General features: G+C 43.3%; 2 protein-coding genes across 3 annotated transcripts in view; one reads left to right on the plus strand and one right to left on the minus strand.

The window, feature by feature from the left end:
- Nucleotides 1–2,662: 2,662 nt before the first annotated feature.
- LOC115334062 (calcium homeostasis modulator protein 6-like) lies at nt 2,663–7,551 on the plus strand. The gene is given in 5 exon segments (XM_041119406.1): nt 2,663–2,704; nt 3,135–3,470; nt 4,573–4,819; nt 4,822–5,107; nt 6,943–7,551. Coding segments are annotated over 5 exon segments (1,329 nt in total). The 3' UTR covers nt 7,361–7,551.
- A 3,205-nt stretch (nt 7,552–10,756) lies between these two features.
- TRAPPC3L (trafficking protein particle complex subunit 3L) overlaps nt 10,757–13,241 on the minus strand; it is a 33,942-nt gene continuing 31,457 nt past the window's right edge. For both annotated transcript variants that reach the window (XM_030001691.2, XM_030001700.1), the window contains 2 exons: nt 12,763–12,948; nt 10,757–11,714 (listed from right to left, as the gene is read on the minus strand). In XM_030001691.2, coding sequence (XP_029857551.1) covers nt 11,595–11,714; nt 12,763–12,948 — 306 coding nt within the window. In that variant the 3' untranslated portion in view covers nt 10,757–11,594. The remainder of the gene's footprint in view (nt 11,715–12,762; nt 12,949–13,241) is intronic.

A 13,241-nucleotide genomic window follows, 5' to 3' on the forward strand; every position in this document is an offset into this window, starting at 1 on the left:
ACTTAAAGAATCGCACAGACTTATTTATGGCACTTATAGATTGTAGATTAGTGTAGATTGAACAGTAAAGCCCTCACACTGCTGGTTGTTGTAGGACACTCGGACTGGGTTACAGGACCCTCCCCATCCAGAAATGAGACCTGTAGTGTTAAAAGAGCAGCAGTTAATAATAGCAAGAGAAAATTAGTGCAATGGCCTGTGTGACTGTACCAGAGCTCACCCGTCAGAGCCTCCTTCAGAGCTACACTTGGTTTTGCAGACGTGGTTCCTTCCTACCCACTAAAATTCATTTTCAGCCAAAAACTTCTAATAAATGTAATGCCTTAAAATAGCAGTATAATGTACACAAATACTTGTAAGCTGTACATGCCCAGTCACAGTGCTACTTCTCAGGCTGCTCTCTACTAAGTATTAGTACTATTAATGATTTATGTGGTGCCACTGAGCTGTGTGACACTTCACAAACATGTAAGAAGGCTGGTTCAACTGTAAAGTCAGAATAACTTCCTCGGTTTCACAAACTGAGGTAATGGGCCCCCGGGGGAGGTCAGTCCACCTGGAGGGTAGGTGCAGATCTGCTTGTGGACAAGACCCCCACTAGTTAAGCATTAATTTCACCTGGAACGAGACAAAAGGCGTTACAAGAATTTTCCTAGAATAAAAAGACTTTTCCATATGTCCTTCTGAACGGGGCACTGAGAAATGCAGCTTACAACTCTCTCACTTGAAGAAGCAAGTCCGGTTGTTATAAAAAGAACACCAGTGCTGATGTGCTCTTTTCCATTGCATCCATGGATGTACAATGGACATTAGAGTAATAATGTGAAGAGGAAGTTGAGCTTGATAAGACTAATGACAGGAATCTGGGACAGGATGGGCCTTGGTCGGAGCAGCTAGAAAGAGAATGATTTGTGGAAAAACAAAACCAGTCTTTTGCTATTCCAAACAAATAACAAATGTCCCAGCAAAAAAATAAATAACCTATTGTAAGGACTTACTAACATGACTAAAACAAGATCTACCCAATATGTGCACACACACACATACATGCTGCATTTAAGACCAGTATTCTGCATTTGATACAACCACAGAACTAGTTAGACTACAGATTTTTCCAGCTAGAAAATTTTGAGATTGATTCAGCTGCAAATGCAAGGATAGAAATTAGAACGTCAGGGAGAAACTTGATAAAATATTAAACAAGTCAATTTGTTTTCAATTGACTGACCCCTTCATTTTAATAAAGTATATTTCAAAAAGAAAACATGTTTCAAATAATAAAAATAATCATTTTGTTCTAAAAATATCTGTCTTTCGCATTCTGGCATTGTTTTCATCCCCCTCGGAAGGCATGAAATTTGATGCAAATCAATGCAAAAACAACCATTACATTGGAATTCTGGGTTCTTTAGCAGAAAACTGTTTTTTTAAACACTTTCCAGTTAATGCTTTACAGCTGTTGCAGCGAGACAAGTGTTAATTTAGAGGGCAAGAAAGAACTGCCCTGGGAGAACAATGCTCTGAGGACGCGGAAAGCAGCCGGCCGCAGGGCTCCGTGCTCCCCTGCCGCCCGGGACCCTCTCCAGCCCCCCCAGGTGGGGCTCGCCCCCGCCATCGCTGCTCCCCGTTTGACTCCTGGCACAGCTACACCCTCGCTTTCCAACCAGGGTGGTCTCTCCTCCCTCTCCCACCTCTTTCTGGAGTATTTACTGGAAACATGTTTGCTTGGAGAGCAGGGTTAATCCTTTTTCATGCAGAGCTCCCCGCCCTTTTCCCAGGAAGCTTGTTCCTGAAATCGTATTTTATTACAGATAAATAAAACACTGCTAAAATTAGGCTCAGAAAGTGAAGTAGCAGCACTTCTTGGCTGTACTCTTTCCCCTGTGTGGTCGCTGTCTGCTCCAGAGGACTGCCGCTGGTCGTCGGGATCCCTTGTTAAACCAGTGGTGCTCAGAGGCAGCCCACGTCCCTGTCTCTGTAATGAGGTGCCTTTGCAGTGATCTCACCTTGCTTCTGTTGTTTCTGCCATCCCGACATCTGCTACGACTTTTTCAGACACGGTGAATTCTGGTTTCAAGGTATGCTAACCATTGCCTCTGGGTGAAAATCAAGGCAACAATATTTGCCAATAATACGAAGTTATTCTGGATAGTTAAACTTCTGCTTTAAAGAACTGCAGATATACTTTACTAGACTGCCTGACCAGAAAGCAAAATGGCAGGTCAAATTCAGTGGAGGGGAAGTGGTGTTCAAAGTGAAACCAAATCCTACCTTCATATATACACTGATTGATAGACTCTAAACTGACTGAGATTATCCCTCAGGACTGAGATTTTTTTATTATAATACATAACTCGCTAAAATATCAACTCAGTGCTTCATGGATGATCTAAAAGCAGTTAAAATTCTAGAAATTATTACAAGGAAATAGAAAAAAAAAGTGTCAGTATGCTGTTGTAGCACACTGTCATTCAGCTGCACCTTCAATGCACTGTAAATCTGGTATACCCCACATTTCCCACTATGTAAAAAACGATACCTGAATCCTAGAGACTGGTTCAGGTGGCAGCCTGGCTAAAAAAAAATAAAATAAACAAATATTACATCAGACAAGGAACGACTAAATCTATTAGTGGCTCCTCAGCCTGGAAAAGAGGGGGCTATGATGAAGATGTGCAAGATCAAGAGCAGATGGAGAGACCAGGTAGGGATCCACTGTTTTCTCTCTTCCCCTGCCAGAACTTGGGGGCATCGAATGGGGGGGTGTCAGGTTTGAATGAAGGTTAAGCACACTTGCTATACAATATTTCGGATGTTAAAAAAGTCTGCATGGGTTAAAACTGAAACCGGACAAATTTACAGAAGAAATACATCAACAGGTGGTAGATGCAAAGGAAATTCCCGAAATGCAAATTAACGTTGGGGTGTGAGTGCGTTCCTGAGCTCGCTTTCCCTGTCCTCGTGCTCCTTCCCCAGCTTTCCGCTGTAACCAAGAGGTGACCAGACTAACTCAGCCTTCAGTCTGATTCACTCTGGCTGGTTTTACGTCTTTATATTACCCTGCCGCGCGATAACAAAGCAAAGCCTCCTCCAGACTGGCGTTTTGGGTGAGCGGCACGGTTTCTCTGCGGCAGCGGCAGCAGCTCAGCACGGAGCACGGCTCGCCGCGCTTTCCACCCGCTGGGCTCCTGCGGCCCCGGGAGCGGCACGGAGGGATGCAGGCAGCGTCGCGCCTCGCCGTCTCGTCAGCACCCACGCCGGGCCGGCCTCGCTGGAGGCAGCGTTCGCCTGAGCCCGCGGTGAGGCTCTGGCTTTGCCGTAAACTGTGCCGTGATAACGCCCAGGAGGAATCAGTGCAGTGTAAATTACAGCGTTTGGAATCGGGTCGGGATGAAGTCGTACTGCCGGTGCACCCGGTGAGGCCAGACAGCTCATGCAAGGGGCAGGGGATTTTGACTCCCAAACCCCAGGTAAGTGGTTGTGGCAGAGAAAATGACAGCGACCACCAGCTCTCCGGCTGGCTGCACGGCTGGCTGTCACCAAGCACGTAACAACAGCAAACTACCGCACTGCCTACATCGCCTCAGAGAGCTTCAGCTACATGGCTACGAGCAAGCAACGAAGCTTCAGCTTCCCTAATTCTGAATGCCGGTTAGCCTCATCTAGATTTAGAAGAGACAAACCTTAGCTAGGAGCCTGGTCGAGCTCCCTCAGGGCATGAATAAAACCTATGGACTCTGGGAGCAAATGTTTTCATAGGCAGCTCAGTCTTCCAAGCCCAGGAATCCCTTCCAGATATTTTTCTTCATTATGCAAGCCTTTTCCATCATTTTTCCACGTCATGCCATCTGCTTAGTTTCTGCTCGTTTAGGGGTGGATTTTTTTCTGGGCTACAAAGCTGCCACTACGTGCTACGGAGGAGGGAGTCCAAAGTCTGGTTCCTGGCAAACGGTACTCTGGTAACTGGAGCTTCAGTGGAAACCACTTACTGGGTCATTGCTATGTGTGCACTGGCCAATTTGCTCTAACTATAACTAATTTTAAAAGATTAATTGATTAGCTTGAATAATTAACATGTTTGTAGCTGAATTGTCTGCCAAAAGAGAACAAGCCATATTGTGTTGCTCATAGTAAGGCAGGATAAAAAAATGTACACAGTTCTGGGTGGTCTTCTCACATTTTATTCACACTTTGAATCTGTTGCCTCACTGAGAAGCTTCACTGAAAAGATTATGAGGTTTAAGGCGTTGCTAGTTACAATGCATGTGTGGACAAATACAAACTATTTGTATAGAAACAAAGATAGATCTTTGCTGTTTTGACGTTGATTACTGGGGTGGGTTTCCACTGCGGTCTCCACTTGACCTTGACACGGTGCAGTGAGCCGGTGCCCTGCTGTCTCCCCTGAGAGCTGCTTCTGTGCCTCAGTGCATCACCACCACCGCTAGAAGGTGAAAGCCCTGCAAGCTGCTCTAAGCTGTGGGAGCTTCAGGATACTTGTCTTTCTCTTTTCCTTTTCTGACTAAGATTTCACTCTCCTCAAAGTAAGGGGAGGCAGAAAATGGGTAAAAGTTACGCGGGGCACTGGAGTTCTGCCTCCGCCACCAGACCGTTGTGGGTCACAGCATTGTGTCCCTGCTGACGGCTGCCAGCGAGCACACCTTCTCCTTTGTGGTGTTCAAGCATCCCGGCAATCCTGGGAACACGCTGTACGGCTCCGTCTTCCTCACAGTGCCTGCCTTCACCCTCTTTCTGCTCGGCTGAAACGCGGTGAACGCCAGGACGTGGTGCCTGGGGACAGGCAGCTGCCCTCCGAAGAAGCGCTGAGCTGCAGCCCCTGGGGAACCCGCTCCCACTGGTGCCTCGTGCCGCTGTCGGTGACAGCCAGGGCTTTGGTGGACCCAGCCTTCTCCTGGATCACGGTAGCCCTGCTCAGAGCCAGCTTCTACGAGTGCACGGCCAGCGGGAGCAGCCTGATAACGAACCGCGTGTGTAAAGGTAAAGGACGAGAGTGCCACAGGCTGCTGCTCAAAACACCCTGCGACGAGAAGTTATGGGAGGAGATGCCAGGCAAATTCCTCAGCCTTCAGGCACAGTCCGAGGTAAAGCCTCACCGCTCTTCTCTTCACCCTATGGGCTTCAGCGCTGGCTGCTCAATGCATGGTTGTGCCTGCTGGGGACTAAACAGTCCTATCTCACACTATATAATCTACCAAATGTACACCATTAGCAAAAATTCATTAGCAAAAAAAAAAAACCTAACAGAAAGGTAGCAAGTGTATATTTGTGCTATTTTGCATGTTTGCATGGCAATAGTTTGGCACTGCCATTTACAAAACCTCTCTCACAGCCAGGCAGCGAGCCAGCCTAGAGACCAGAACTTTCCACAGCAAGTTTTCTTCTCATTTAACGTAGGCATGGTGTGAGTTCTTACCTTTTTCCACTTTCACCCCTTTAAATACCTCAAACTTCTGTAAGTACACATTAGCTGAGGGGAAGCTGAGGTCACGAACAGAGAGGAAGCTGAAGCATCTTTGCAACAGAGAGCTGGCAAGTGAAACAAATAAGGACAGCTTGTTTGACTACGAATCTCAGTGCTTGAACCTATTAATAATTTCACGCTTGTATTCTATAAGAATAGTTAAAATATGTATCTGTCTTGTTAGAGTGTTCTTGTGATGAAGGCAAACTGCATGATCAAAAAAATAGCACTTGTGTGGGGATTTTTTTTTTTTTTTTGAGTGAAATGAAACCCCCAAATTTTGGCAACACTCCAGTTTTGTTTCTAAGTTTGTTTGGTCATCGTCTTAACTCCAGTAAAAAAATCAGGTTTTATCACTTTTTCTCAGGAAAACATTAAGGCTGGTTAATGGAGTTAACTTTATAAAAGACTGTAATTACTTGGATTTTTGTAAGTTCCTGTTTAGTACAAACGCTTATTAAAACCAAAAAAGTGTTTATATTTGTTAAATATTTAGCATGCTGCTCTGCCGAGAAAAAGGCTGAAAAGGGGCACCTCTATACCACTGAATTCAGATAGGGTAAGAAATGAGCAAAATCAAGGAAGACTGACTGTTACTGATATTGCAATGAAATCTAAAAAACCCCAAATCAGTCAAGTAAGAACAGAAAAAGTGTGAGAGCATTTTTATTACTGACCATTATTTTTAATATCTGATCTACTTTCAACAAAATTAAGAACGAAAAAGAATACAAACTCATTTTTCTTTAGCATTCAATGTTTTTCTCTTGAAAAAAAAATCAGCCTGAGGTGAAAGGGAATGCTGTGAGATGTCTGCCTGGACCTTCCAGCTAGGTACCACTGAGTACTGAAGGGACCAGCATCTACCTGTTTTATGTGGGGCCTTTTGAGACTTATCTAGGAATGTTAAAATCATGTATAAAACAAGAATAAATTCCCATATTTAATAGTCAAATCTGTGTCTGGCCTACAAAACATACAGGACACAACTTTTCCTGTGTGCTGCGGCAAGTGGCTATTTTTTGCAGGCTCAGACGTCAGGGAGAGAAGGTACTTCCCAAGAGCAGATGAAAAACAGGAGGTCTAATTCACAGCACCAGAGGTGGACAGGGTGATTCTGCACCCTCTGTACCGTAAATCTAACCACAACTACAGAAACCTCTGGTCAGTATCTTGCCTTTAAAGTTAAGAAAGCAGGATATAACTGAGGAAAGAACTTTACCTTCTCTTTTTTTGGTATTCATCCTCAATCCAACCAGATCAGCTCAGGAGTGCAGAAGTTCTGTAAGGCTGGCTGAATCGTATGCACGGGATCCTCTCCTTCTGCAGCGAGCAGACTGTTACAGGCACTCCAGGGTATCTTTGCTTACAGTTTTCATGTCTGCTTCAATGTTAAGAAGTTCTATACTCCTACATATGACCATGCAAAACCACTGTTAACCCATCTATCTCTTTTCCAGGCTGATAGGACGGCTCCTGATAGTCAGCATCATGACTGTGGCACTGATTGTAACACGTGTCATCCCCTGTCGCTCCCCGGTTAGCTATCTTCAGCTCAAGTTCTGGAAAATTTGCTCAAAAAAGGAACGGGAGCTCTTTGGGACCAAGGCTAAAGAGCATGCAACCAGGCTGGCAGAAATAAATACAGATTGCTTTTTTGAAGCCACTAACCCAGCACCATTTCAGACTTCCAGCAATGAAGACTGGCTGAAGATTTCATTCTTGTAGACCTTAAATTCACAAGAGCAGTATTACAGCATGATACACAAGTACATTAACACAAACAGCGGCAACAGCATCAAATTCGGGGAAGGAGATCAGAAACCCCCTGTTTTAGGATTTGTGGATGAAGAAAGCGCAAGCGAATCAGGGTTTTAATGAAACAAATCCTTTGCAACCCTGGCAGTCTTTTAACCCTACTGATATAAGAAGAGTCTTATTCTGTGCTCTTATTGAAATCTATGCAAATTGTATGTAGAAGCTGATAGTTGTAACCCTCAGCAGATTTGTTTTTAAAAACACTTTATTACTTTTGCTTAAGTACATTTAAATAAATAGATCTGTCATGATGGGAGTTTTCATATGTTGTTGTTCATTAAGAAGAGCCGCACTTGTAAAATAATCAGCATCCACAAAGACGTCAGCACGTACTATGTCAAATTATTACCAAACACCTTAAAGGCATTTGGCAGCTGGAGCAACAATACCAAACCTTCATACCTGGCAGTATCAAAGAGGCAAAAAGGAATGGAAGTTTTGATCAGAAATTCAGCTTAGTTTATTAGCTCTTACTTGACAATACATCTTTCAGTGGAGCTTAGAGCAAGCTTTAGACTAAAATACTTACTTTCAGGCTGTATCTTTTAAAATCTGGGAAGCAATTAGCATTTTGGAGCTATCTGTGCATAACAAAGGCGTCCATCAGAATGACTTCAGCTGCTTATCAGTTTGAATAGATGAGCAAAAATATTCCAACCAATTTAACCCTACATGCTCAGCAGCTTTAGGTAATAACAGTGAAACTAAAAACTTCTGTGGTGGTGAATTTTCTTTACCACTGCCTGATCTTGATCACCTTTTGCAGCAGGCCTTCTTAATTAGCTCTACTGCTCATTTCCTGTAGTTGTAAAGCTCTTTAATGGAAAAAAATAGGCACTTGAATGCTGCAGGGAAAACACACCAACATTAAACTGTTTATATTCCATTTCTATTTTTTCTATTTTTTTCTGACAAATACATAATTATTATGGGTTTTTAAAAAATATATAATATTACATATAGGGTTTTGGCCCTGGCATCAGTACCTAAGCTACACCTGGGTATGCCTGCCAAATACACTGTTTAACTTGATCCAGAATGAAGTCTAAGTGCAAATTAGCATGTCTCGATGGGTTAGGCTTATGCATAACATGGCAGTGTAGGTGAAGCTTATGTTAACAAACATTTAAAGCACAGCTACACACTTAAGGACATTATAAATCCACAATCCATGTTAGCAAATAATAATGTTCTTAGCAAAGAACATTGAATGATAAGAAACAAAGATACCGGTTTTGAGTGAAGAATGATAAAGTTCAGTTTTTCTCTGAGAAGCTTTTTTTGGAGAGGGTGAGTCATATTGCCTGGGCTGTCCTTTCACTCCTTCCAGAAATCTTCTCTTTCTAGACAGTAAACTCTAACTTGGAAACTATTCAGACAGAGAGGAATCCCATGAAGTTGTTCGTTACAGTCATTCTCCAAGGAAGAAATAAGGGAAGAACCTATTTTAACTAGCTGAATATAACTAGCTTGGAAGCCTCATTCTTATTATAAAACGAAAATATAACACATGAAGGGAAAACAAGATTTAATTCTGTATGTAGAAAAGAATTTTAAAAAGTATTCATTTTGTCACAGAATCACTGACTTGCTCGGTGTTGTTTTCCTTCCAAGAAACTTGATGATAATAGAGTAACAAGTGTCCGATTTGTTACTTGTGCCTCCAGGAATCACAGTTCAGTTAAAAATGTTCCATTTTACCACTCATATTGAAGAGTTTGTTTGTTCATTGACATTTAGAGAAAGATAAATCTACTCTGGAATGTCGTAAATGGGAAGGATATAATGTCTCGGCCCCGCTGCGATCAGTGCCAAAACATTCCTTGGCGCAGTGGGGCCAGGCTTTCTTTACCTTAGAGATATAATAAAATACTTCAGGATAGATGGAAAGTCTCCACGAACAAGCCATGCCTTATTTCATTTCCCAATGAGAAGCTGCAGTGAAAACACCCTCAGAATTTGTGTTAATCCTCTCAGCTGCATCTGGGTGGGCTTTTGCCACTTCCCACTCACGGTCGCAACTGCTCGGGTCTCATTACCAAAGCTGCCTCGGCTTTCCAGGGAAGACGCAGAGCCAGCACTTCTAATTAAAATCAATGAGCAAAGGCTTCAAATGGGACTGCAATACATATCTTCAAGTTTGCTGGCATTGATAGCAGTCTGTTTTTCGCAGATAAAGTGACTTCTAGGGGAAGGAAAAAATTTGTATCTATGTATAAGGATAGAAGCAGATATTTATATATTGGTTTTGTATGCAGTCATGTTTGAATTTTGATTTTTCCTCACCTTTATGTAACACTCATATCTTCTGTACATAATTACATTTATAACGAAAGACATTTCAAAGAAAGAGAAGCTTCAGCACACTTGTGAATGCTCCATTAGAGGCCTTCAAAAGAAGGGCCTACAGTAAAACGAAACACTGAGGAACACTTCTGTGAATATGTTACCAAGTGAGACAAGCAAAAGACTGTATGTGCATAGGGTAGCTAATGTCAGCTATTAATGGTAACGTAGTGCGGGTCACTGTTTCTTCTGTTGTTTATTACCATTTTTCTACCTAACTTTTACTTACTCCATCTTTAGAATACAATGGACGAGGTGATCCAGTGTAGGAAGAATGCTGGAAAAAGGAAAAATGGCCATTGCCTTGTAAAAAACCTTCTTGTGGTCAGCCAAAGTCACCACATGTCCATCTCAGCCAGCTGGACACAACCAGCAAAAACCCCACCGAGGGCTCCTGCACAGGCAGTGAAATCGGACAAATTCCACAAGACCTTTCAGCCCTGATTAAAAAAAAAAAAAAAAAGTAGGGAAACTCATTATGGGTTGTAACACATTTTTACATGTTGTACCTCGTTATTCATAGCAGGTAACGGCATACTGGGCTGAGCCCAAGGCTGGGTAATGAATAGCTTATTTTTTGTTCTGTACAAAATTATTCTCTTAAAGCACCATTATATTACACCACCACTGTACGACACTGTTAAGACAAATGAAGGGAGAAAGAATATCGTGAGGATTGTACAGATCTGGTGGGAATGAACCCCGCTGTCCCCAAGGTATGAGGTGTCCCTTACTTAGCAGGATTAAGAGGTAAACAGACTGAGGGAAAAACAGGAGATGAAGGTACAAATCACAGTTAACTCTGGGCTTCACTGAACTGAATTGTGGGTTTGTATTTCAGTTTAAAACAAGAGCTTTGGTGAGAAGAAGGTGAGCTGGCTTCATGGGTAGGGTACTGTGCTAGGACTTGGGGTTTTGTCCAACCCTTACCCAGATATCTTGCATTATACCGGACAACGCTAAACCTTTCCTATGACTCAGGTCTCTGTAAGGCTGCTATTTCTCTACTTCCCAGTCATGTTGTGGTAACAAGTCCACTGCCAAGGGGAAGATGTTCAACAGCCGGTGATGAAGGTCGGGTAAGAACAGACACAACGACCAGCAAACCAGTTGTGTGGCAATCTCTGAATTTTTATTCGACTTTCCTTAGGTGAGTACAGATCCACAGTGACTACACATTAAATATGCCATGCTCTGTTCAGTTTGGTCATAAGATCGGTGCTCCTGAAGAGAAGACTGACATGAAAAGGCCCATGGCTTGAAGCAACACAAGCGTCGGTGTGGTTGTCAGTGCTGCGGCCTGACGTGTGCACGGGGCTGAACCGGCAACGCCAGCAAAACGTGGCGCCTGAAAGAGCCGTAACGAACTGACGCGGCTCCTGATGTCAGTGAAGCCGCATCCCTCTCTGGTTTCGAAGGGAGCAGGATGTCTGGTGTGGAGGACAGTGAATGGCAAACCATTACGCATCAAAACAGGCACCTGACAGCGAGACACTGCATACAGCAGTCACAGCGGATGAATTCATTATTCCTAACCACAAACAACCAGCAAAATAAAGCACCGCTTAGCAAGCATGCTTTGAAACATTACCAACAAACAAAACGGGAAAAGGTGGTCATGTTTATCCAAAAACAGTTGGCGTCCGAATGAATATTTTGCATCCAGTGTGTACTAAATACTGAGATAAAATTTTCATTGAGCTCAAGAGCATGGTTATGCAAGAAGGAAAGGCAGGCCATTTCGATCTTTTACACTGGTATCTCTGTCATGACAATTAACACTGCTCTCCCCCTGCTCTGCCCCTCGTGCTTGCCGCCCGGCTCTCTTCACCTTTCAAGCGTACAACTGGTGCAGCTGGCTCAGCGAAGCCATTTTTACCCTGCATGTCTTCTTCAGAAACAAAAGGTGCAAAATATCCCTCAGCAAGGGTTTCTCCCAATATTTCTTTCATTTATTTCTTTTGTGCTTTCTGTCTTCAGCCTTCCTTAAAAACGTAATTCCTATTTCTGTCACAGCATCGCCCTTCAGCCTGTCCTGAAGGAAGGTAACTTCTGCTGCTAAGTGAACCTAGAAAGAATCAGGTCTGATCAGTTAAGCAAAGAAATGTCCCGTTTTTTCCCCTCCTCCAGTATAACAAGCTGCTTCTCTCTTACCACAAGGGGACCCCCTTTCTCAGGTTTCATAAGAAATAGATTTCTGGATTGTTTTAAAATATCTTTCCCAACTGAGTTAATAAAAAGGAAGTTTATATACACTGGAATTTGTATAATACCTTACCCTTCATTCCAGTGCTTTGCTTTCTTCCGAGAACCTAAATTGTGTACTTGATTTTGTGATCACAAAATTTTCTGGTCACGTACTAAAACTTATGATAGAATTCTTTTGTTAATTAGTCTTATATCAGATACAACAATACTGAGACTGACGTACATACATAATACTTGCACAGCTTTTGTTTTCTTGGAACATAAGATACATGACAAATTACATATTGACAGAAACATAAAGCAGACCAAAAGCTATGTTCCAGAAAATGCCACAGAAGCTCTACACTTCAGTGACTTTCAAATGATGCCCTTTGTTTATTCTTTTGTAAAAGTCTTAAATTTAAGAACAAAATTTGGAATCCATCTGATACACTTCTGGTGCTTTGGCTTTAACGTTATACTCATCCACACTTTGTTCTCCCTTTCAGCAGGCGCTGCGGTAACCTGACAACGTTATTTATCTTCATGTATTTGGAAAGCATCGGGGATGGCTATTACCGGTTACACCTATGCAGGAAAACGAGGTAGGCTGAAGGAGCAGCAGCGGAGTCATCCAGCATGCCCCCGGCGCTCTCCGCAGCGCGCGTTAGCTGGCTCCCCGCTCCCACTGGCTTTTGCACCCAAGTCAGCCATGGAAGAGCCACGCAGGGACAGTGTGGAGGTGAGCCAACCTGCGTGCTTCTCTACCTCAGGATCCAGGATCAGCCTGGCCCTCTTTTACTTAGGCATAGACATTTAATCTGAGAGAGAGATTCAACACTACTAAACATCCTTCATTTATCTGAGCAAGTGCTTTTGCTTTCCTGTGCCTCTGCATATTAACAAAGAATGGAGAAAACATTCCTTACCATTTCCAAGGCACCTCGAATCACTCCGCAGAGGAGGTTACAGTAGCAAAGTGATGCTCGTTCCGCTGGCAGCTCCTCCACAAAGTCCACTAGTGGGTTTTTGTCCAGGATCAAGGAGAATTCATTTCCTGCGGCACTACTGCAGCTCACGCTAGGGGTGACCCCAAGGTACATCTTGAAAGCAACCTGCAAAAGGACGAAACTCTGCTGCTTGAGCTTGTTGTGTGCAAACCAGAGGTGAAACTTCAGGATGCAGCATTCTGTAGACCAGCTTTACCCCAGGAAAACAGGGGGAAGGGCCAGACAGGCTGGAAAGCAAACTAGATTTGTCTCTTCTGTGATCAGCTTGAGCCAGAGATGCAAATCTGGAGCGATGTGATACTCCAGGGAAGTACAGCAGAAGGCTGCTTATTCTGTCTTTGATGTTCCTACATTTACAACCCCATATGAAGTGGGTTTACTGTTATCACTTGTCTGCT

Source organism: Aquila chrysaetos, chromosome 2 (genome assembly GCF_900496995.4).
Source record: "Aquila chrysaetos chrysaetos chromosome 2, bAquChr1.4, whole genome shotgun sequence".
Classification (NCBI taxonomy): domain Eukaryota; kingdom Metazoa; phylum Chordata; class Aves; order Accipitriformes; family Accipitridae; genus Aquila; species Aquila chrysaetos.